Source organism: Colossoma macropomum, unplaced genomic scaffold (assembly GCF_904425465.1).
Source record: "Colossoma macropomum unplaced genomic scaffold, Colossoma_macropomum, whole genome shotgun sequence".
In the NCBI taxonomy this organism is placed as follows: domain Eukaryota; kingdom Metazoa; phylum Chordata; class Actinopteri; order Characiformes; family Serrasalmidae; genus Colossoma; species Colossoma macropomum.
In genome coordinates, this window is record NW_023494806.1 from 7,836,005 (window position 1) to 7,861,496 (window position 25,492).

The 25,492-nt window shown below is 38.4% G+C and overlaps 2 protein-coding genes across 2 annotated transcripts in view; one reads left to right on the forward strand and one right to left on the reverse strand.

Moving 5' to 3' along the window:
• The first annotated feature begins 4,237 nt into the window (after nt 1–4,237).
• tesca (tescalcin a) lies at nt 4,238–17,782 on the forward strand. The gene is made up of 8 exons (XM_036599159.1): nt 4,238–4,346; nt 8,545–8,614; nt 12,274–12,354; nt 12,983–13,122; nt 14,232–14,293; nt 14,537–14,644; nt 16,568–16,615; nt 16,706–17,782. The coding sequence occupies exons 1-8, from the start codon at nt 4,283–4,285 to the stop codon at nt 16,787–16,789; spliced, it is 657 nt and encodes a 218-aa protein (XP_036455052.1). The 5' UTR covers nt 4,238–4,282; the 3' UTR covers nt 16,790–17,782.
• Nucleotides 17,783–18,330: 548 nt separating this feature from the next.
• The window catches only part of fbxw8 (F-box and WD repeat domain containing 8), a 38,776-nt gene continuing 31,614 nt past the window's right edge, over nt 18,331–25,492 (reverse strand). Inside the window, exons 11-12 of the mRNA XM_036598702.1 lie at nt 24,211–24,327; nt 18,331–20,562 (exon numbers count right to left, since the gene is read on the reverse strand). Coding sequence (XP_036454595.1) covers nt 20,394–20,562; nt 24,211–24,327 — 286 coding nt within the window. The 3' untranslated portion in view covers nt 18,331–20,393. The remainder of the gene's footprint in view (nt 20,563–24,210; nt 24,328–25,492) is intronic.

Sequence of the window (25,492 nt, forward strand, 5' to 3'; positions counted from 1 at the left end):
AAATAGGAACAACTTGTACTTAATGGGCTTTAAATGAATGAAGGGTGGTCTCTGACGTATGAACAGTACTGTAGATTTACACCTTAATTTATTGATACTTAGAAGAAGTAGCAAGTGTTCTGCAAAAATATGTATTTAGCAGATAAGTTTACTGTTGATATTCAGCAACTGCCCAATAGCCTCTGTTATAAGTGGTTTTCAAGTCGACTGATCTTTTTTTTTTTCTAGGAACAAAGAAATGTGATGAAATTATTGTACATGGTAATTAACTGCACATTACCGATGCATCAAACAGACATTCAGCTGAAAAATGCATCACAGATCAAGACCTGACTGGACCTTAAACGATGATATTTAAAGCTTGAATTGACATCAAGAAAGGACCAACTGGGTGTGTGAAGGCTGTCAGAGTTGGAGTGAATTTCTTATGCTCTGTAGCTTTAAGATTATCCTCACTGTTACAAAGAGCCTTTCAGTAATGAACATTTAATGCTCATAACCTTTCAATGCATTTGTGAAACAGTTTAATGATTACAGGTCGACACTTTTGCCTGGTGAATTGGGTCTAATCCCACAGTGACAGTCCTAATCCATATATTTCTCTTTTAAATACAGGCCCTGGTCCTAGATCAGTACTATGGGACAATTTTAACCAGTGCTCTGCAAATCCCAAGACTCCCATCCCTCAATCTAATTTCTTAATCTGCACTGCTGCACATCTAATGATATGAGAGAGCGTACGTTCCCTCAATCGCCACCACAATCTTCATGCACTTACGGGAGGATATTAATATTATGTCATAAATTGTCACATTAAGTAATTTTTTTCTAATATATTTACAAGTAAAACACTAGTAAACAAGGGCTTGTGGACGTAGTCATGTGATAAGATCACAAGGATGAATGCTTGAAAATGGTTGTAGACACCAGAGACAAGAGAATGAGTCTCAATAAAAAAAGAGAAGCTCAACGTTTGTGGTCTCAAGTCATTGAACTTTACGTAAAACTACTTCTTCTACATACAGCAAAGCATTTTCCCGCTGCAGTATTCAGTGTGCAAAAGTTTGAACACCCCTAGTCAATTATATTTTGTTGGTTTTCTAAGTTAAAACATCCTCTATAGTGAACAAACTTAAACATGGCATTTTTCTGCCAAATTTAGGCCCAATCCCATTTTTACCCCTATCCCTTGTTTTTGAGTGTCACCTTGCCCCTTAGAACTGAGTTAAAGGGGTGGTGGTTGAAATCTCCCCCAACGAAATGGGACCCTCAAACAAAGAAGAACATCACTTCATTAACAGGCTACTGTTGGTGCTCTGTAGGCGACCCTGTCAGTCTGCAGTGATAGCAGAGGAGGGTAAAGTTTAGGAACCTCACTGCTGGGCTTTAGTTACATTTAGGGCATCATATGCTTTTAAAGAGGGGGGGATGCAACAATTATCTATTATCGCCCACCCCTAATTCTTCAGTGACATGAAGCTGAAGTCAGCTATTCGCCTGCTTCCCGTTTGGATTTTCCCGTTCCACCTTAAATGGTACAGCAGTTACATTCTGGCACTTTAGGTGTCAGAACTGCTAGACTGTTTAAGGTGGAACGGGAAATTTAGCTAGCTACCGAGACATTTGCATACTATTTGCGATTTTTTCCTTTTTTATGAAGGAAAGGACCATAATGTATTGAAACAACAGTAAACTAAGATAATACAATGGTTATTATAATTTTTTAATAGAGAAAATTCTCACATTTGTGGGTTTCTTTGATCACTTGTGCAGCCATCTTGCTGGTGCTTCTTTTTTCTCATAACTCTGTTTGGAGTGTGTCTCTGAGTAACCTCCGTTTGGGGCCATGTAGCCCTAACACTTCGCCCTACCCCTCTATCTTAACAAAAATCGGGACACCCTACCTCTAGGCGTAAACGTGCTAAGGGCTAAGTGGTAGTGGCAAGGGGTGAAATGGGATTGGGCCTTTTTCTGTTTCTATTTCGGTTTCTTTCTCAGGTTTACCATACTGGAAAAGACTGAAATATAAAATGTGCCATATCTTTTCCACCTGCCACTTTTTAGGTTTTATTTTTTCCCCGGTATGATAAATTCAGCGATAAGCTGTTATTGTGCATTAAAATGTGCCGAAGTGTGTTCTCTGTTAACTTATTTTCAATCAACAAAATGTCATTTGATCAGCCTAAACTTTTGCATATGATTGTATTAACTGAACTTTAGGGCAAGAAGAGCAGGAGCTATATCCACATCATTCACTCAACCTGTTACCATTAAGTTTATTCATCATATTCTGGCAAGCTCCACCTCCTGTGATCGTATTGGCTGGATAATAATGTTTATAGCAACATAATCTGAATATACAGTGGCCTCCAAATGTATTTGGACATGCTTAAAAATGCATTATGTTCCCGGTGTTAGGAAACAAAATGCCAAACCAGGTGGTGTTTATCTTTAACAGGCCATTCCATAACTACATTTTTGTATTTTTGAAAAAAATATATTCTTTCAAAGGGTGTCAGTTTCAGATTGTTATTGTTTGAGCAGCTTCTTTGCAGATTTCTGCAGGTTTGCATCCAGAATGCCTTAATACACTCCTGAGTTCAGGATCCATCAGTCGACACAAGCTCACTGACACCACTGTAAGAAAAGTAGCTCCAGAGGTTGAGGTTTCCACCTGTGCTTTACAGCAGTGTTAGTGCAGTCTGAGTTCTTCTCCAGGCTTCCTCTGCATAGAGTCCAACATCAGTCTGATTTTTTTGTGTTTTTCTCTGAAAAATATCACTTTGTAAACCATTTTTGTTTTCTTTCTTCTTTAGGAAAAACTTCTCTTTTCTCTGTCCAAATACTTGTTGGGGCCACATATATTACACTCTTACAAGGGTTCTTTCATAAAGACAATGGCTTTATATAGAGCCATGAGTACTCAAAGAGCCATTTGCATGCTTAAATGATTCTTTGCCTGGTGAAATTGTTCTTCAGATTGATGGAGAATGTGTTGTATATGGTTCTATATGGAACCTTTTTGAAAATATATAAGACCAGAAAGGGTTCTGCTATTGTTATGATGTCAAGCTTGTAACAATGAATGAACTCTTTTAGCTACAGAACCATATAATCTCTATTAACCACACATTCTCTATCAATCTGAAGAGCCATTTCGCCATGCAAAGAACCCTTTAAGCATGAAATGGTTCTATATAGACCTCATGGTTCTAAACAGATCTATAACTGCTTACATTTTCACCACTCGTGTATTTTACTGTAGGAATATCCCGCCAGCATTGGATACATTCTATAATGAATTTACTGTAATTGGAGAATATCACTGTTATTGGAAGAAAACCTTGTATCTCTGAAAATGGTAACTTTACAGGAGAAGGAAAAACATACTTTACTTTTAATGTAAGTCAATGGAACCAGACTTTTTTCCAAGCCATTTTGGGTCACTTCTTTTAGTCCATTCATCATGAAATTTACATACAATGTAAAGGGTAACAGGTATTTTCAAATTATGTCAAAAACCGAAAAACATCAAAAATGGAGATATGAGGTTTTCTTCCAACGACAGCGATATATTGAATATTGCATTGTATTTCATTTTATTTTTTTTAAAGGGAAACTCCATTGATTTTTCAAAAAAAAATCAACATAATTAAATGATTGAGGTCTAAACTAAGTCATTCTGGGTGGTTTGATGTGAAATTCCCCGTTCTCGAGTCAGAGATGTTAACAGTGGTGGTGATAGGAACCAGACGTCCGAAGAGTTTAATGCCTCTAAAAGCTCCTTCACAGAAAGTTATTATATGAAATGCTTACAAAAACACTGCCTGATGTCTGAGACATTGTTTTATGATAGCTTTGTGATCAAGATTTGGCTTAAAATGTATTTTAATCCATTTATTTTAACCCATCCGCGGCAGAGGGGCACATGTAGGGCACTGTAAGGCAAAATAGTCTATAACTATTTACTTATAGTCTATAAGAAATCTGAGTCTCTTATATCAGCCATTCTGAATGACTCTGTTTACATCCCGAGGACTAAATTATTCAGAAATTTCGAAAACATGTTGAAGTTCCCCTTTAACATTAGCTAGCGGTGTGATAAGTGTTGGCCTATCCGTGCGCAGAACGGTTAGAACGCCTCCCGTCCAATCAAATCACCAAACTGGAGCTAACCGTTTTTCCTGGCCAATCAAAACGCAGGTAGGCGGGGCTTGTCGGAATACGGGTGGGAAAAAACAACAACAAGCTGAACTTCGCCGTCCGCGCTCATTCAGCGATCATGGGCAGCTCGCAGTCCACAACAGAGGAGCACAATTTCCAGCTCCTCGCTGACCGGACCGGCTGTGAGTAGCAGCGCTGCTTCTCTGACTCTCTCTTTTCTATCTCTCCTCTCTTTATTCTCTTTTCAGCTTCTCTGTTTCATTTTAACCAGCGTGGCTGCTTTAGTGTGAGTTAAGGAACTGACCGGACTGTTTCTCTCTCCACCTCACTGCTCTCACCTGGTCAAAGAAAACTCTGTTCAGGTGGAGGAACTGAGCCTCTAACGCACCACTGTCTACTTTACATCACTTTCGTTGGCTGGATTTTGGTCAAATCAATACATAGAAATCACTGGATAGAAAACTGAAGCCAAACCTCTTTTGAACGTTTTTGAAATGACTGAAAGTGATTGTACATTTTTCACGTGAACCTGCAGGGAGCTGTGAACGTTTAAACGACTTAGAGAGTTAGAAACTCGTTAAAAACAACTCAGAGAGTTATAAATGTTTTTTAAAATGGGCCAGAGAGTTACAGCATTGTCACGTCTTTTTAGAATGACCTTTGTTATAATGAGAGAGTTGTAAACTTTATTATCAAGATATAGAGAGTTGTAAACTTTGTTAAAATGACTTAGAGTTGTAAAATTTGTTAAAATGACTTAGAGTTGTAAACTTTGTTATAATTACTCAATTATAGACTTTTTTTAAATGACCTAGAGTTGTAAACCTTGTTAAAATTACTTAGTTATAGACTTTTTTTAAATGACCTAGAGTTGTAAACTTTGCTATAATTACTTAATTATAGACTTTGTTAAATGACCTAGAGTTGTAAATTTTGTTAAAATCATCCAGGTATTTGTAAATGTTTAAAAATGATCTAAAGTTTTAAACTTTGGTAAAGTGACCTACAGAGTTGTAAACCTTGTTAAAATGATTCAGAGAGTTGTAAACGTTTTTAAATGACCTTGAGAGTTTTAAGCTTTGTTAAAATGACCTAGAGAGCTGTGAATTCCAAAACAATCACCTAGAGAGTTAGAGATATGAAGAGATTCATAAGCTCCTTAAATTACCCAAAGAGTTGTACACACTTTAAAATGACCAAAAATAAACTTGTAAGAACTCAAAAATAACAAAAGTACAGTACCAAAATAAATAAATAAATAAAGCCTACCAAAATAGTGAATATTTGGGAAAATTATATTACTATTATTACACAGGCCTTAATATGTGAGGCACTGATCAGGCAGCTGCAAGTTTTTTATGTGTCCAAAAAAGAGCTCTAATTTTTAACGATGAAAGGAATCTTTTTAAAAATCACCAAAAGTGAGCTGTAAACTTTTTGAATTACCAAACGATTTGTAAACTTTTCACCAATGTTTGATACAATTTTACTAAAAGTAATAAAATAAAATAGAAATGTTATGAAAGACAGGAGTAAATGTAGAAACTGTTCTGTACAAATTATACTACCAAGGATGATTCTACAGACCTCAGTATGTGTTTATATGTGTTATGAAAATGATGTGGCTTTTGAATCACTTCGTCCTGTCCTCAGTCTGACCGCCTACATTTATTACTCGTTTAGTCACACACACTTACACACACACTCATGCATGATGCCACTGTGTGGTGGCTCTTTCAGCTCAGCGTTGGCTTCGTGGTTAATGGGGGTTAATGAGTGGTCCTGTCATAAGCACAGTTTGTAATGCGATTGTAAATGTGTGTTTGTGCATGTCTATGTTAGAAAGCAGTTGTCTGTCTGTGCTGTATGACACAGTTAACCCTGCGCTGGTGCTGACACAGCGTCTTCAGGTCTGTACCTAGCACTTAATGATAGAGTAAACAAATACGACAGTGTGAAATAGGAACTGACCTTTTGTCCTGTGGGACCTGCTCCACCTCAATCTCAGCCTTCCCACTGGAAAAGACGCAGAACTGGTCTTCCAGCATAAAAGGACTTAAATGTATTATAGTTCTTTAACTATGATGTTCTTACTTCTCATGTGTTGTGATTGAAGGTCACCTCATGGTCAGTACGTTGACTAATCAGTGGATCATGCTCAACTGACTGACTCTTTTACCAGGAAATCTATGCTTGTAATAGCCTAATCATTTCTAGGAACTAAACAAAAAGATATCTGTCATTTTGAATTCATTGTTATCGAATAGAATCATCCTGCTTGTTGTATTTAACCCCTTATTTGGCCAGAGGTCACCAGAAGGCCCAAGGTTTCTTTACAAACTTCTATGATCTAAGAGTAGCTCAGCCAGTTTGCATTGAAGTCCCTGTAGTTACTGAATAATAAGCCTTAGTATATAATTAGCCTGGGACTTTAAGGGGTTAAACTCTTATTTTATTGTTGAGTTTTGGTGGGAAGTAAGGATTTAAGCCCAATGGAAACACAGCAATTTTGAAATTGTAGCTGACGATTAATTGTCGTTTAAATAATTGCAATTAATGATTTAATTGTCTTTTCTTGTTCATTGTTGTCAACCATTAAATCACAAGCCTAAAGGGGCCAAATTGGATGACTAGCCACCTTAGCACTAGCTATGTTTACTCAGTAGCTAACACTGGTTGTACTTGCAAATCAATACTACACTTACACAGAATTATGTGTAGAGTTGCTGGTCTTAAATGGAACCAGTTGACAGAGAGCATTAGAAGAGCCCCAACACTGGACACTTAAATCCAGGCTCAAAACCCTCCTATTTGAGCAGATTTCAGCTCAGTTTAAACACTGTCCGCATTTCTAGCCCTTTTCCTCTGTAACGGCACTTTTTATCCTAATTTAATTTCCAATTTGAGTTTTAATTGAATGATTTTCTATTTTAAATCTCATCTTTTAATCATGTTTTAATCATTGTTTCTATTCTCCTCTACTTTTTAAACGACTCTATTTTCTCATTTGTAAAGCACTTTGAATGAGAGCAGTACATAAAAGGTGCTACATAAATAAACTTACCTTGCCTGGCGTTGTTTTTCACAGGAGTACAAATATATCGTTGCTGTCCAAAGAAAAATAAGTATCTCCAACATAGAAAGTTTACAGGAGAAGCAAAAACACTCCCACCTTTTAATGTAAGTTACTGTAAAGGGGCTTTATTTTAAGTCAATTGGGGCCTTTAAATTTGCCCAATCATCATAAAATTCACACACCATAAAGGACAGCTGGTGTGTTGAAATGATGTAGAAAAACAAAAAATCAACAAAAATGGAGATGCATGGTTTTTACTGGACAGCGACGATATGCATGAAACACATTTGGCTACTATACGTGCTAAAGGTGTTAGACTGGGCTGCACTGCTAACAAAGCATTGCTCTGTGCTGCCCCCAAGTTAGATCGCCAAGGTGACTTGTTGGAGGACCAAGTTAGAATAGAACTTATTTGTTTTCAAAATCCTCATGATGTCTCAATGAGTGCATTTACTGCTTTCCTTTATTTACATTGATTTGTACACTATTCACATTTTCTTGGTTGCACCATAATATGACTGTGGAATCTAACAACTGTGGAAAATGTTTGCAGTCAGCTTAAATCATCTCAGATACTTGCAATTAGGAAATTATGGAATAATCATGACAGGCCTACACAAATAGGGTATCAAATAAAAGCTCACAAACCACACTGTCAACAGATTGTTTGTGAGCTAAGAGTGAGAATAATTAATACTGAATTACACAATTCTTTTATCCCCACTAATAACTGGTAATTGGGACATCTGAGGGTTGTACTGTTGTTATTTAAAGCACCAAGAAGGAATCGCTGAAGCAGGTCAACGTCTAGTCACAGCAGAGCAGAGCCCTTCATTAAGGGCTGTGGAGCTACGTGTAATAGTAGCTTATGGCAGATTTCATATCTCCGCAGTCAGAGATGATCTAAAACACCAAGTAAACCATTTAGTGTCTGATTCATCGCAAGAGGTCGTTCCGAAAAGAGAAGCGGTTTCTCTCGATATGAATCCATATGGCATCATATTAAAATGAAAAAGTGTTGAGCAAGAGGTCTTTCCTGTCCACACACTCATGACCATAATCATATGTTCACAGTCATATGAATAATCCTTAATCAGCGCATGAATATGTTTGGTCTGTTTTCCTAAATCACCGCTGGGTTATGGGCATTGTAAAAATATTAGAGTAACGAAAATTAATAAAGTAAAAGCAGATCCAGATTTAGTTGAACTAATTCCTCCATAAATCTCCAGAACTCACATTTTCTATAATATGTTAAACTCACATATTTAATATAATAACTGTGTTTTTTGTTCTCTATCTAGTTTCTCTGGAGCAGATCAGAATCCTACATAAAAGGTTTAAGCACCTCACCCACGACAAGGACACCTTAAGGTACGTCACAGAATCAGAACACCTGTTTACCAAGTATGACAAGCAATCATGAGTCAGCTTCGGGAACATAGAACATGATAGTCAACAGGCAACAACGTACAAAGACGCGCAAATAGAACAGAAAATGAATTATTGAAAATAGGTCCCAATTGTTATGGCTACTGTATACTACAGGGCAGATTTACTAAAAGAGGCACTAATTACTGATAGTCTATGCTTTGCACTGGTGGGCGTGGCCCCCCTTGTCTACTTAGCTTCAAATTTAGTTCTAACACAGTTTGTCAATTGCCGTACGATTGTTGTACGGAAGCCTGTTTCTGCCAGGTAGAAGAAAAAAAAAGCGGTTTGTTCCATTTTCTGGCAGTATGGCAATATTTTGATTAATAATTTCAATAATTTCATCTTTTCTTTCAGTATATTACACTGTAAACTGAAATAAATTGACCTAAATAAATAGTTTGATTGAAAGAATGGTTCATTCAAAGTATACATTCAGGTTGAATAAAACTAGTTAATTTACTTGTTTCCACATGAAGTATTTTTTAGGTTAAACCAGCAAATCATGTTTTACAATGTATATTTTGGCTTAAAAAGTCAATCTGACTTATTATGTTGAAATATTTGACTAATGTTGAAACAGCTGACTTATTATTTATTGAAATCATTGCTAATTTTCTTGAGATTTTGACTTAGTAAGCCGAAATGAATTATTACTCTTTGAGAAAGCATAATTATATTAACATGTCACTATTCTGAGAATATTAAAATACCAAGAAAAATAATTCACTATGTCTTCTTGACAGTTCAGATGTGAAACATAAGCCAAAAGTGGACATACAGCTGTCAGAAAAAAAAAGCACTATGCAACTTTTTTTTCAACTGACAGAAACAGGCTTTTGTTGGACGGGCGTCTGTGAGCCTTGTTAGCACAGCAGCATGTTAAATAGCGCATTGTAACCTTCTCCCACCAATAGCTCATTGTGTCGATTTAGTAATGAAAACAGTCACTTTTTAACACCACAATATTGTTTACAATGGTGCAAAACAGCATTAGTAGATCTGCCCCTAACTCTCTCTGAGTTTTAAATATGCAGTTTGTATTATCGCAAGAGACAAACCTGAGTACATTCAAAAAATCAACATGCAGTCGTAAAATCAGTCAGCTTTTAAGCATGGTTTTAGTGTTGGTGGACACTGTCCCACTGTGGGAAGAGGGGAGGGCATTTTTTAATGCATGGCAGGCTAAGTTGATGCTAAGTTGAGCACTCTCAGAAAAGCTAAAAAGAACAAAATGTTTAAAATAAACAATTACTTTTTTACCATTTGAGGGTAAACAATTCAATAAGGTCCAGTTAGAGAAAATTTCCTCAAGCAAAGGTCCGGAACATCATAACGTCTAACTTGCATTATGATTCAGTGCCATATACTGTTTACTGAAGTAGCCTAGTAGGTATATCAACATCTTATACAGTCATATATATTTATTGTCAGTTTTCTCTTTTTAGAGCACGACATGTAATAACCTCCCTCTGACTCACTTTCTTCTCCGACTGCTGTTTCTCTCCTTGTCCCTCCCCTGCGTGTGCGTCACTCACTCAAGTCTCAGTGCTCATGTAATGCACAGATCTGATTGGCTGAGTAGCGTCACGTGTGATATTTACAACGCATGCGATTGGTTTGTGAGTCTCCCGGGCAGCTAAACCGGTACTGTATTGACTAGATATGTTACGGCGATTAATATAGGACCACCCTGTCAAAATTAAATAATTCTCCACAGTTTATCGGTTATAGGTCCTGGCCCGCATAGGACAGCGTCTGGGTCTGGACTCGGACCGCGGTCCGCCTGTTAGTGACCCCTGTTATATGACCTTCAGCAGCAAACTAAATTAATTACTAGCTATTCATATATTCATACAGAAGTGTGCACTGTGGCAATATTTTGTGTACTGACAAGCCAAAACCTTACACTATTAAGACTAGTACACGGTATATACATACACTCACACATATACTATATGGACAAAAGTATTGGGACACACCTCAATCACTGAATTCAGGTGTTTTATTCAGTCCCATTGCTACAGGTGTATAAGACTTGGCTGGGTGAGTTTAGTGTGAAACACCTCGACTGGCCCACACAGAGCCCTGACCTCAACCCCTTCGAACACCTTTGGGATTAACTAGACCAGAGATTCTGAGCTAGACCCTCTCATCCAACATCAGTGTCTGACCTCACAAATGCTCTTCATGGATGAATGGGCAGAAATTCCCACAGACACTCCAAAATCTTGTAGGAAGCTTCCCAGAAGAGTTACAGTTACAGCTGCAAAGGGGGACTAACTCCATATTAGTCCTGTGGATTTAGAATGGGATTTCATAAAAGCTCCTGTAGGTGTAATGTGTAGGTGTCCCAATACTTTTGTCCATATTGTGTGTGTGTGTGTGTGTGTATGTGTGTGTATACATAGCTTTTTCATTTGTAATCCAAAACATAATAAGCGGAAGGCTTAAGATTCTAGACTTATTCAAACAGACTGATCAAATATAAGCCTATTTTCTGACGGCAAGTTTATCTAAGAGTGAATAGGGGGCGTGTACATGACCGCGCCACTGCGCGCACACTAAACCCCAGCGCTACAAACAAAGGCACTTTGGTATGTGTAAAGGGAACCGTGACAGGTTGTTCTTGTTTTTCCCTTACTGCTATCTGCACTCCGCTGGCAGAGGAGAACCTGCAGCATTCAGCTGTGGATGTCAAATAACTCCCTATTCTTACTCCCTGGCTCTCATTGTCCTAATGCTCAGTGTTATTTTGTTGGTTTTGGCTGTATGTGCTGGGCAGAGAGTCCAAATGAGTTGAATTTATTGAAAGAAATGGTCTTCACTTGTAAGAATAAAGGTGTTAATAGGGTTCTTTGGAGTAATTCCATAGAAGAACCACTTTATGTACAGGGGCCCAAAAAAATATTTGGACACTTTAACCATTTAACCATCTGGTAAAACTTTATGAAGTTCTTTAATGACGTTCTTTAGGATAGTTCATGAAATGCTGAACAAAATGATACTTGTTTTGGAGAAAACCAGTTCTAGCACCACATCAGACTGATGGTAGACTCTGTGTGGAGAAGAATTCCAACCAGACTGCACTAAAGCTGCTGTAAAGTACAGAGGTGGAACCCTCATTGTCTGGAGCTGTTTTTCATACAATGGTGTCGATGAGCTTGTGTTCACTGATGGGTCTAAAAAAATGAGCTGAAACGAAACACACCGGATGTTGTTTGAAAGGATACTTACATCGTTTGACATTTTATTTCCTTACACAATGAGCTTAATACATGTTTCAGTAGGGTACAAATCTCTAAATACTTTCTGGGGCCACTGTGTGGTTCTTTAAAGCAGTGGTTCTCAAACTGGTCCCCAGGGACCCCCAGATGGTCCACATTTTGCTCCAAACCACCTCACAGCACACATTGATAGAGCAAAAATGAGCTCTATGAGTGTGAAGGACCTTTATAAAGCGTAATGAACCTCCATGCAGTGTGAAGGTTCTACATCAATTTAAAGGTTTTTTCAGAGCCAACAAATTCAAGATCATTTGAGGAATCTATATTTTTAAGTGTTGCTGTTTGAAAGCACTGACATTTTTCTCTGATTTTCAGGAGAGAGGACTTTGAGGACATCAGTGATTTGACGTTCAACCCCATTAGAAGCCAGATTGTTGAAGCCTTCTTTGATAAGAGGTAGCTACATTTAGAAATGTCACCAAACACATTTTTACTTCCCTCGCTAAGCACACACTTCAAAAACTGATGTTCTAGTAAGTGTAGGCAGCATATCTGATGTTTCTCTTTATGAGAACGTTTTAAGGATCTACAAATGAGTCATGGGTTTAAATTGGAGTGATATAAGGGGCCCAATACAGACATTACGAGGACTGTAGCTGTCTGTAGTTACACTAGAGTGACATCATTCTCATGTAGATTAGAAAAGTTATGATATATTGTCTTTGATGAAGTCTGGTTAGAGATTTGGTGATGTAGAAAGACGGGCCTTTCAAAGCTTAAGGGAAGTGGAGTCAAAGGCCAGAGGGTCAGACAGATGAGACTACATCAAACTTAAACTCTTAAGCTCAGGAGAGCAATAAAACAGCACTGAATTTCCCACAGAGCTCAGCTGTTTTCATTCCTCGAGGAGTTGGTGAGGGTGGGGTGGGGGTGCATTTATGCATGACTTTGTGTGAATTCATTTCGTTTAAAGCATCATAAAACATCCAGAACAAGCTCTGAATACATCTGACAAGGGCCGTTTAACGCGGGGAATGTTTTGTTACCCACATGCACTGACCTGCTTTTGCTGGTGCTGCTTCAGGAACTTTGGACATAATGAAGTGGGCAGTGTGGAGGAGATTGGCTTCGAGGAGTTCCTCACCGTGATGTCACACTTCAGGCCAACGGGACAGCATCTGACCGAGGAGGAGAAAGACAAGATCAGGCAGGAGAAACTACGCTGTGAGAACCCAAACCAAAACAATCACCATCAACAAGCTGCCCATTCACACTGTCATATGATGTTCTCTTCCACACATTCACACTATTCTACAATGTTCTCTCCCCTGTTTACACTGTTCTAGTACACATTTACCACCCATTCACTGTTCTAGAACATATTTACCCCATTTACACTGTTCTAGAATGTTCTCTCCCCTCATTTACACTGTTCTAGAATGTTCTCTCCTCAATTTAAACAGTTCCCAGAATGTTCCCTTCCCCATTCACACTGTCCTAGAATGTTGTCCTCTACCCATTTGCACTTTTCTAGAAATTTCTCCCCCATTTACACAGTTCTAGAACATATTTACCCCATTCACACTGTTCTAGAATGTTCTCTCCCTCATTTACACTGTTCTAGAATGTTCTCCTCCCCATTCACAGTCCTAGAATGTTGTCCTCCACCCATTTGCACTATTCTAGAATGTTCTCTCCCCCCATTTACACAGTTTTAGAACATATTTACCCCATTTACACTATTCTAGAATGTTCTCTCCCCTCATTTACAATATTCTAGAATGTTCAATTCCCTACACTGTTCTAGAATGTATTTAGCCCCCATTCACACTGTTCTAGAACATTCTCTTCCACTCACTCATACTATTCTAGAATGTTCTCTCCCTCATTTACACTGTTCTGGAATATTCCCTTCCACCATTCACATTGTTCTAGAACATATTTACCCCATTCATACTGTTCTGGAGTATCCCACCATTCACACTGTTCTAGAATGTTCCATCCTCGATTCACATTGTTATAGAACGCCCCCCCCCCTCCCCGTTCACACAGTTCTAGACTGTTCTCCACCTCTCACACTGGTTCATTTAGCTTGCCAGATCTTATTCTGGAACAGTATAAGTATAGTTTGTCTAAACCTATGAATGCCATTGGTTTGAGGCCACAATCAAACACATTATTTCCTAATGACCCTACCTTACACTGGACATTACATATTGGTGGCCAGCAAAGCCTGTGTTTGAGGACAGTGTGGAATTATGGGCTCAAATAAACCATTATCTTACCCATTGTTTACCTTCTTACCCATCTTACCCATCCGCTCCTCTCTTCAGTTCTGTTCAACATGCATGACAAAGACAATGACGGCACCATCACTTTGGATGAATACAGACATGTAAGAAAAGTTTGACCATTATCATACAGACCAGTAGCTCCCAACCCTGGTCCTGAAGTACCTCCTACACCACACATTTTACTGCTCCCAGCACACCTGATCCAGCTGATCAGCCCATTAAACAACCTCTTTGTGAGTTGGAGCTGTGGTACTGCAGGACCAGGGTTTGGAACCTGTGCTATAGACCCTTCACAGCTCTGTCACTTCACTGTTCCTGCACTGCTGTGTCTTGATGTTCTGCAGGTAGTTGAAGAGCTGCTGTCCAGCTATCCGGAGATAGAGAGCGAAACAGCCAAGGCCATTGCAGATGCCGCTATGCTTGAAGTGGCGAGCGTTACAATGGGTCAAATGGTAAAGTACATATTTCCCTACATGCATCTGAAAAGGGCACAAGTTCTGAATCAGTTCAGTTCTGATGTTTGTGTGTTTATATACTGAAAACAGTCATAATCTATTTTTACATGGTTTATTACTGTCATACGTGAAAATAAGTTAACACAACCTCTACAGAGAACAGGACGTATTTCTATTCTAGTACCTATTTACGACCCATTCATACTGTTCTAATATGTTCTCTTCCATCATTCACACTGTTCTAGAACATATTTACCCCCTTTGCACGATTCCAGGATGTATTTAGCCCCCCAGTCACGCTGTTACAGAATGTTCTCTTCCACCTCCTCACACTGTTCTAGAATGTTCTCTCCCCCTTTACACTGTTCTAGAACGTATTTAGCCCACATTCACACTGTTCTAAAACATATTTACTCCCTTTCACACTGTTCTAGAATGTTCTCTGCCACTCATTCACACTATTCTAGAATGTCCTTTCCTCATTTGCAGTTCTAGAATGTATTTAGCCCCCGTTCACAATGTTACAGAATGTTCTCTTACACCCACTCACACTGTTCTAACATTATCTTCCACCATTCACACTGTTCTAGAACATATTTACCCCCTTTCACGCTGTTCTAGAATGCTCTCTTCCACTCATTCTAGAATGTTCTTTCCTCATTTGCACAGTTCTACAATGCATTTAGCCCCCAATCACACTGTTACAGAATGTTCTCTTACACCCACTCACACTGTTCTAGAATGTTCTCTCCCCAATCACACAGTTCTAGAACATATTTACCCCTCTTCCACTCATTCACACTATTCTAGAATGTTCTCTTTCCTCATTTGCACTGCCCTAGGATGCATCTAGCCCCATTCACTGTTAGTGCTCTCTCCACCATTTACACTGTTCTAGAACATATTTAGCCTGATTTCACAGTCATAGAAGCTTCTCTTCCATCCATTCAGTGTTCATTCATAGTGTTCTTATCCCCGTTCACACTGTTCTAGTGTTCTTATCCCCACTCACACTGTTCTAGAATGTGTTTAGCCCACATTCACTGTCATAAAATGTTCTCTTCCACCCACTCACAGTTCACAACAAATGGAAATGTTGCATTTTTCTACACATTGTGCACAACTTCTATTTATTCTATTTATTAAGTGTTATTTTGTCTTCTGCACAGGCAACATTCATATTTTATGTTGTGTATGTTATTATTTTATGTTAAATTCAGCAAATAAACAGTAAGAGTGCACTAAAATGTGCAGAAGTGCGTCTCTGTAGAGGATGTGTTCTCATATTTACTTAGAAAATCAACACGTCAGGATGCTCTCTTGCATATAACCGGAAGTAAATGATCTCTGTTCTAATTGGCTGCCATGCGATGTGCCTCTTTCGGAAAGCAATCCAGGCTGAAACACTCCTTATAACATCAGCATGAATGGGCGGGGCTAAAGTGCTGTAATCTGTATAGGTGAATATAATGTAAATGTACACGTTTTTGTGGCATCACAAAAACACTGAGTTTAAAATTGGTGGCTTTGGCAGTTTAGTTCCCATATATGGACTGTACTGCCTGAAGTGAACAGTACATTAAGGAACTTTAATGACGTTTACATACTACATCAGGTGTGCCGAGTCCTGGTCCTGGAGATCTACCACCCTGGACAGTTTAGATCCAACACACCTGGCTTTATTATTCAGATATCCCTGAAGGTCTTCATTACATGGATCAGGTGTGATTGACTAGGGTTGTAGCTAAACTCCGCAGGGTGGTAGATCTCCAGGACCAGGACTGGGCACCCCTGAACTACATCAAACTCATTTAAAAGCGAATAAAATTAGTTTTTCTATATGGCCCATTTAAGTGTGCTGGTTATGTATGCTATCAAGATTTTATGATTACTACAATATCCATAACCTCCTTTCTTTAGGCTCCAGATGAGTTTTATGAGGGAATCACCTTTGAGCACTTTCTGAAGGTTTGTGAAGTTCTCTCTGTTCACCATTTCACGTTAACACATTCTACACATCTACCTTTAAACCATTCACATCATCTGCCTCTCCTGCAGATCCTAAAAGGTGTCGAGATCGAGACAAAGATGCACATCCGCTTTCTGAACGTGGACACGACGACGATGAGCTGTGGAAAGTGAAGTTTCCTCTTCAGAGCACAAAGCTTTTTCTTTGTGCTGCCAAACAATCCAGTTCTTCCCCCTCAGTTCCTCCTACAGTATCTCCAGACTCGCAGTGTTGTTCAACAATGTGACGTGTCTGAACAAGCTGAGCAAGTTTCTATGGATATACTCCACATTCCTGGGTTGCGGCTGATATACGTGCGAGACGCATGCTGGTGTGAAGTAAGAGAGTAAACCACAGGACATGCAGCCCAGCCCATTTAAAGGAATACAAAGCACAATTATATGGAGATATAAAGTGAAATCATCTCAAATCTATGTTTATATATGTGTAAGAATTCTCATTTTGAGATTGTGAAATATTGTAATATTATATTACATATTTTATACATTCTTACTTGTTTTAAATCATTTTGTCAAGTCAAATTATCTCACTATATTGACAGGTATTTATGCTTGTTTTAAGAAATATGCTTGAAACAAGCAAAAATATCTGTCAATATAGTGAGACAATGTCACTTGGAAAAAAATACAGCAAGTGAAATAATTATATGAGAAATATTTAGTATAATTTGACTAGATTTAAGACGATTTCACTTGACAGGAGACCAATTTTTGCTGTGTACTCCAGCACTTTCCAGCCTGATCTTTAGCTCATGCATCTGTACTGTAAGGTCAGTTAATACAGAGTCATTTCAACACATTTCCCTGTACTTACCATGTTTTCTAACAACACACTTACAATAGAAGCCAATTGGGCAGGTGCTACATAATAGGAGAAAACTGACCTTATAATACAGATATAACAGATAAAGATTAGGTTGAAAAATGTTACTCTATTCCTTTAACGCTAATTCAAGGCCTTGATTATTCTAGTTTCAGTGCATTAATGCCCTGCCCAGTTACCTCTTGTGAAATACTATGAGCACTGCACACCCAATAAGAACTCCCGTGTGTGTATGTGTATGTATACATGTAGCTGTTGTCAGAACAAAACCTTGTATCTCAGTTTTTGTTGTTTTTTAGTTTTTATCATAATTTGAAAATGCCTGTTGCTCTTTACAATGTATGTAAATTTCATGATGAATGGACCAAAAGAAATGACCCAAAATGACTTTGGAAAAAAGTCTGGTTCCATTGACTTACATTAAACGTAGAGTATGTTTTTTCCTTCTCCTGTAAAGTTACCATTTTGGAGATATGTGGTTTTGTTCCGACAACAGCGATATATATTTATATTCATACACATACATACACACACACACACACACACACACACACACACACACACATACATACGTATAAGTACACATCCTTTGCACACTTGCAAATTTGAATGCAGTTACTGTATAGTTGCTGCATTTAACATATTGGGGAAAAAAAAACAAAAGATGTGGCCTGTGCAAAAGTTACGGCACATTTGATATATGTTTTATCTTTGTCCAATATGTTAAATTTGCAGAAAAATATTAAATTTTGTTCCCTGTAAAGAATGTGTTTTCTTATTTTCACTATGAAAATTTAAGAAAATATGTCATTTGACTGAGGATGTTCAAACTTTTGCATGTGACTGTATATATATATATATATATACACACAGTATCATGGTTTGCTTCCAATTTATCTAAACAGGACCTGATACAGAGCAATGGCTCAGCCAATACTGCTAAAGCTGCTAACCAAAGTGAATGAAAATGGCTAACTGGTGGCTACTTACATTCATTGTTAGCAACATTAGCATGCATTAGCTCTTTCATTAGTACAGGGGTGCACAACTCTGGTCCTGGAGGGTCGGCATCCAGCACAGTAAGGTGATTAACCTGGTTTTGTGGGTGTGTTTGAGTCGGTAAACCACCTCCAGGACCGGAGTCGTGCACCCCTGCTTTAGTAGTCAAGGGGGAATCCCACCCATTTTTCAAAATTCATGCATCGTTCAATCATTGTGATGTAAACAATCTGATTCAGGGTGGTTTAATATGAAAAGGTTCATTGTAGAGAAACCTAAAGACTTCTTTACAGTGAGGTCAGTGGTGGTGACCGAAACCAGACTTTGTAATGTTTACAAGGCAAATATAGTTACTTTACTTACAGTCCACGGTCTTCTGAGTTTGATATATAATGTTGACAATGGTAACATAGTAGTTAATAATTAAAAATTTTTCTAGGCTATTTTGTCTTACAACTCTCTGAATATACCTCTCCGCCATTACCGGCTTAAAAAAATACTAAACTAGAATATAAGAGATTCAGCCCAAAGCTCATCCAGCTTACACAGGGCTGCTGCCCTTGAGATCTCAACACAAACTGAAATATTCTGTATATTAGTTTCTCTTTTATTAAAGCAGAACTGGTTGAAAATCAGGGATAGGCTCCAGCAACCCCCCATGACCCATGAGGATAAGTGGCTTAGATGAGTGAGAGCGTTGAAAGTCAGACACTGATACATAATTTGAGACCACTGCATGACATGTTGTTGTCACTAGTGCTTTGTTTGCAATTTCCCTATGTGGCTCCATTAACTGCTCTATCTATTCTTTGCATGGTCTTTCAGACTGCTGTCCACTGGCTATTTTTGGTTGGTGGATTGTTTTCAATTAGTTTAATATACACAATAACTCTCTTCAACCTTTATGCATTATCTATAAATTTAATACCACTAATAGTAAAACCTTTTAACCTTTAATTTTAAATCTATTTTAATATACTACTTATAATACTTGTTAGGGATCCATGATTATGCTGTCATCTCAAAACTGTAGTAAAACAATGTCCCGGGCTTTGGGCTGCGCACTCATAACTGCTTCTTATAACCATTTTCAGTGAGGTAACTTTAAAGGCATTGAGCATTTTGACGTCTGGTTCCTATCACCATGACTGTGAGCAATTCTGACTCTCTAGAACGGAACATTTCACAACAAACCACTGAGTCACTGAGTGACTTTGTTTACACCCTAACTGTTAAATCATGTTGAAATTCTGAAAAATCAAAGGAAGGCCCCTTTAAATATGCTAAATGCACTGCTAATAATCACACTCTGTGTAGATGAACTCTGTCCAGCCTTAACTAAGCTATTACAGAAATGTTCCCCACCCAAGTTAATGAGTCAGTTTACTTTGTTTGGCAATAGATTCCAAACACTCAACTTCTCAGGAGCTATAGGACACACAATTGTTATCCATGTGGAGATCAAGGGCTTTAGTTTAGTAGATTTTCCATTAAAAAAAAAAAGGTTGAGCATAATTGACACTTCAGTGGAAGAATAATATTGTAATATTGACTGAATATGTACATTTATATTTTCAACTAATAAAATTTTGCTAACAATTAACCATAATCGTAATCTTTTTACAGATGAGGACTTGATATCCAGAGAGACAAATATATACAGAAGACTAAGTGTAAAAAGCAAAATACATAAATCAACAGAAAATCAACTAAAATATCTCTAAAAGCCTGCAGAGGTATTTTCATGTGTTGTCCTTGTGCTGATACCTGAAACTCACTGTGCAGTTTCTCTTATACTGGGATAAACAAAAGCAGCTTCCTCTGTTTAAGATAACATAAAAAGAAGTTTCCTCTTGCAGCCTCTGACTCAGCGTGCTTGAACAGATGCATTACGGGTCAGAGCCCAGAGCTCTGAGGGTCAGCGAGAGTGTCATAAGGCACGGCGAGGCCGATGTTGTAGTTGTAGCCGCTCGTCTCGCTGTAGTTGGACCTGCAGATGGGCAGAACGTGGTCCTGCGTGGAGGAGTCGATGGAGAAATCGTAGTAGCAGATCACCCCCCGGTGTCTGTAGAGAGAACAGCAAGAGAGCATTTAAATATGAGAGTACATCACCAGCCAGGTTTAACTAGGGGTACTGTGGTATGCATATTAATATAGTGTTTTTTATACACATTGTGATTTAAAGACTCGTATGAAATGTGATAGACATCAATTATTCCGAAAATAATTTGTCAGAAAATAAAACTCCCCTGCACTGCAACCAAAAAACTTTGTTTAAATGTATATAAATTTAGATTTGTTATTAATAGGCTATTACGTGTTTGTGTTATGTTTTCACCAGATGCTGCGGTTTTGTTTCGGCAATTGGACCAAAAAACTAGCAGCAATAGGAATGTTGGCATGTCAGTTTTACTGCTGTATCAAAAATGTATCATATTATGGCACAAAAACCAAAATACATACTGTGTTGTAGAATTTGTGTATGGTTACATCCATAGGTTTAAAGGGGAATTCCACCAAATTTGCAACATTTTTTAATCATTTAATCATTGAGATGTAAACAGTCATTCAGACTGGTTTGTTGTGAAATGATGTGGTGAACCAGGCACACAAACACAACCGTTATATTTACTATCTGAAACCACCAGTGAACCTACTCATGTCTTCTGAGTTTGTGTATGTATTGTTAATAATTTTGAATTTTAGATGTGTTAAACACTTCAGACGTCTGGTTCCTATCACCACCAGTGTGAACTCAGTAAGCTCTGACTCTATGTTTCTTTAGAATTTCACATCAAACCACTCTGACTGACTTTGTTTACACCTTTACATGAGAATATATAGAAAAATACAGAAAAAAAATGATAGAAATCCTCGAGAGGATTACAAAATGTCTGCGTCTATCTGGATGATTCTGCACTAAGACCGTAGAAACATGCTTGACTCATCTGGTAGATATCCTGTGGGATCAGGTGTGCCGCATTTGATCTGAACAAAATCCTTCATTTGACGCATTTCTATTCAAATATTAGTCCAATTATATTATGGAACAAAAGCTCTATCTACAGATAAAGGCTTGATGGTTCCGGTTCTGGTCCTGGAGTCTGGAGTACCCGCTGTTCTGCATATTACAGTGTTTTCCATGCTCTGACACACCTGATCCAAATAATCAGCTAATTAACAAACCCTTCAAGTTGAAATGAGAGTTTTATAGCAGAGAAAACACGAAAATATGCAGCGCAGTTAATATGCAGCTAATCTACAGCTATTAGCATGTGCAGAATATTTTTCTGCTACAGAAACAGAAATGAACCACTGGCCGGGTGAGTATGGTACTGCCGTGGCTTCGGGGCTACAGTGGTCTCAGGAAGAAAGACTGCACGTGTGCGTGCTGAAGGTGGTCGGGCTGATAACAGACCGCTGTAAGAAACTAAAATAAAGCATGGAATATTCCAGTCATTCCAACTTTTTGAATGAGTATGTGTTAGCCACGGTATTACGTGTTCGTATCGAATGCAGAAAGTTCAGATTTGCAATGTTGTGTTAGCATCACATTTTACCTTCTAACTTTAAGCAGACTTTTAGACATCTTCAGACACTAGACACTTCTTTCATGTGCTGCAGTTGTACAGTGAATTACAGAGTAAAGCCACAGGGAACTACTTCAGAGCTTCTATGAGGGATGTTAGACAAAAGACTTAGAGTTAACAAGAGAGGGTATGATGATCAAGAACTTCTCCACTACAGGTTTGATACCACACAACATCCAGAATACAGCTAAACAACAAATGCTGAAAGGAAAGTCCCTGAAAATGCGCTAAAGACATCTGAAGCCTCAGTTTTTGAAATGAGAATAAAATAACAGTTCCAAAGTGAGAAGAATGACAAGCTCTCAGTTGTTGAAGATGTTAAATTACATGGCATATTATGTAGCCTATACACTGTAATAATTTTAGTCATTTTATTTTACACCGATCAGGCATAACATTATGACCACCTCCTTGTTTCTACACTCATTGTCCATTTTATCAGCTCCACTTACTATATAGGTGCACTTTGTAGTTCTACAGTTACAGACTGTAGTCCATCTGTTTCTCTGCATACTTTGTTAGCCCCCTTTTACCCTGTTCTTCAGTGATCAGGACCCCCATGGACCCTCACAGAGCAGGTACTATTTGGGTGGTGGATCATTCTCAGCACTGCAGCAACAGTGATGTGGTGGTGGTGTGTTAGCGTGTGTTGCGCTGGTACGAGTGGATCAGACACAGCAGTGCTGCTGGAGTTTTTAAACACTTCAGTGTCACTGCTGGACTGAGAATAGTCCACCAACCAAAAATATCCAGCCAACAGCATCCTGTGGGCAGCGTCCTCTGACCACCGATGAAGGACTAGAGGATGACCAACACAAACTATGCAGCAGCAGATGAGCTATCGTCTCTGGCTTTACATCTACAAGGTGGACTGACAAGGTAGGAGTGTCTAATAGAGTGGACAGTGAGTGGACACAGTGTTTAAAAACTCCAGCAGCACTGCTGTGTCTGATCCACTCGTACCAGCGCAACACACGCTAACACACCACCACCACATCACTGTTGCTGCAGTGCTGAGAATGATCCACCACCCAAATAGTACCTGCTCTGTGAGGGTCCATGGGGGTCCTGACCACTGAAGAACAGCGTAAAAGGGGGCTAACAAAGTATGCAGAGAAACAGATGAGTGTAGAAACAAGGAGGTGGTCATAATGTTATGCCTGACTGATGAATGTAAACTGTTTTTATTTACCGTTAGCTCAAATGTGTGCTATTGAAAGCAGACTGTATTAATAATAAAAGTGGTAACAGTTTATTTGGATAGTCCACTTTAGATGTTTGTAGATACTTAATTTACTTTCAAGTTATATTCAACTAAATATCTACTAAACTGACCATTTTCTTTAAATCTAAACCTGGCGGCTCTAATCCTAACCCTAACCCTAACCTTAACCTTAACCCAAAACCTAAACCCAACCGTCACCCTGGTCCAAATCCTAGTTTCAACAGACAGTTTGTTAACAGTTTGAGCATCTGTAGATAATCTATAGAGGACTATAGTGGACTATCCAAATAAAGTGAGATCATAAAACCGCATTTTCTTTATTATCTTGTAGATTTTTATGTTAAACATGTTTAATCAAAAGCACAAACAAAACAGCTTTAAAAAAATCCTAGTTTCAGACAGATATTTTAATTTTAGTGCATCACTGGTTTTGTACACTGCTTTTGTTACCCATCTCTTCTCCCCGAAATGAGATGGAATCAGGTAAAATGGGCAGTTTGAAAGAATCAGCTTGGTAAAATGAACTGGACTTCAGATGCTGCTTTCAGGACAGTGCATACACAAGATCACCACACCTGAGAGCTGTAGCCTCCAAGCGCTGTAGCTGAGGACTGTTGTGCTGGGCAACTAAGAAAGTGGCATATCGTCACTGTCACAACCAAACCTCATATCTCAGAAACAGCAACTTTCTAGGAGAATGTTCTTAACATTTTAATATTAATGTCAAGACATTTTATTGCACACAATTCTGGACCATTTCTATTGATCCCTTCATTATCAAATGCTCAAAGAACGTATAGCGCAGTGGACGTTTTCAAACTGAAGAACGTTACAAGGTTTTGATATGACAGAGAGAATATGTTGATGGATTGCACTGAGATCAGCCTCTCTCAGCTACCTGCGGTGTGCGGTGAGGTCGTCGTCTGTGATGCAGGCGCCGCGTGGGTTCTTCTCGTCAGGGATGTTGGCTGTCACCAGGGTGCTGGCGTTAAACCGTATGTGGCGGACGGGGTGCCTGCACACAGAGAGGGGCACATCAACCCCCACATCACACAGTGCTTTCAAGCTTCTGTTCAGATCCAGTTCATTTGCATACAAACATACCAGACATATTCTGCATAGATGTGATAATGAGGTTGTCGAGTCAAGTCACCCGTATTCAAAGACAAGAATTAGCATGTGTTGAATGATCAAGTCATATTTTTTTTAAAAATAGAAATGAGAATGAAGTAAATAAGTGATTAAAACAATAACAAAAAATAAAAAGCATCAACCAAAGATGAGCCAAACCAGATGCCGAGGAGGATTTTTCAAATTTTCTGCATAATTCAATCCTTGATATATAAAACCCATTCAGAGTGGTCTGATGTGGAACAGTTCATTGTAGAGAAACTCAGTTTTCTTTACAGTGGTGGTGGTGATCGAAACCAGGGGTCGCAAAGTCTATAATGCAAATATAGCCATTTTATTTACTATCCAGAATGACCAGTGAATCTACACGTGTCTGCTCATTTTTATATGTGATGTTGATGATGATTAAATAGTGGTAAATCTAAAAAAAAACACCCTGCATGCACCTCTCCACTATGAACGGATTAAAAAAAATACATTTCAGGCTAAAAGCTTATCTCAAAACTACTGTTAAACAAGGCTTTTGTAACCATTTCATGTAACAGCTTTTTATGAGGGAGTTTTAAGAGGCATTTACTGTCTGGCTCTAGAAGCATTTGACATCTGGGGCCGTATTACAGAAACTTCTTACGTCTGAAATCTTAGCTTATTTGCTTAGTCACCATGACAACTTCAGGTTAATTTAGGACAGAAGCTATTACAGAACAGCAGTTCTTCATTTCATAATCTTATCCTAACTCCAGATAAGAAAACAGTTTTACAGAAACATCCTAACTGGACTAAATTTCCTCAATTCTGTCCAAACTTTAAGACAAACCTCAGAGGTGTCTTAACTTCTGTTTAAACTGTCTGTTTCTATTGTTTTACGCATTGACAGGCAGCATAATTCACTACTAGCATAATGATGTTACATTTATCTAATGTAAAAACTGTGCTTTGACTTAAAACAGCTTTTTAAAAACCCCAGAAGCTGCACACACGATCTCGACAATGTCGATCAAAACTCATCAGATAAAATATTACAGTGATGGTGGTAACATTAGCGCAGT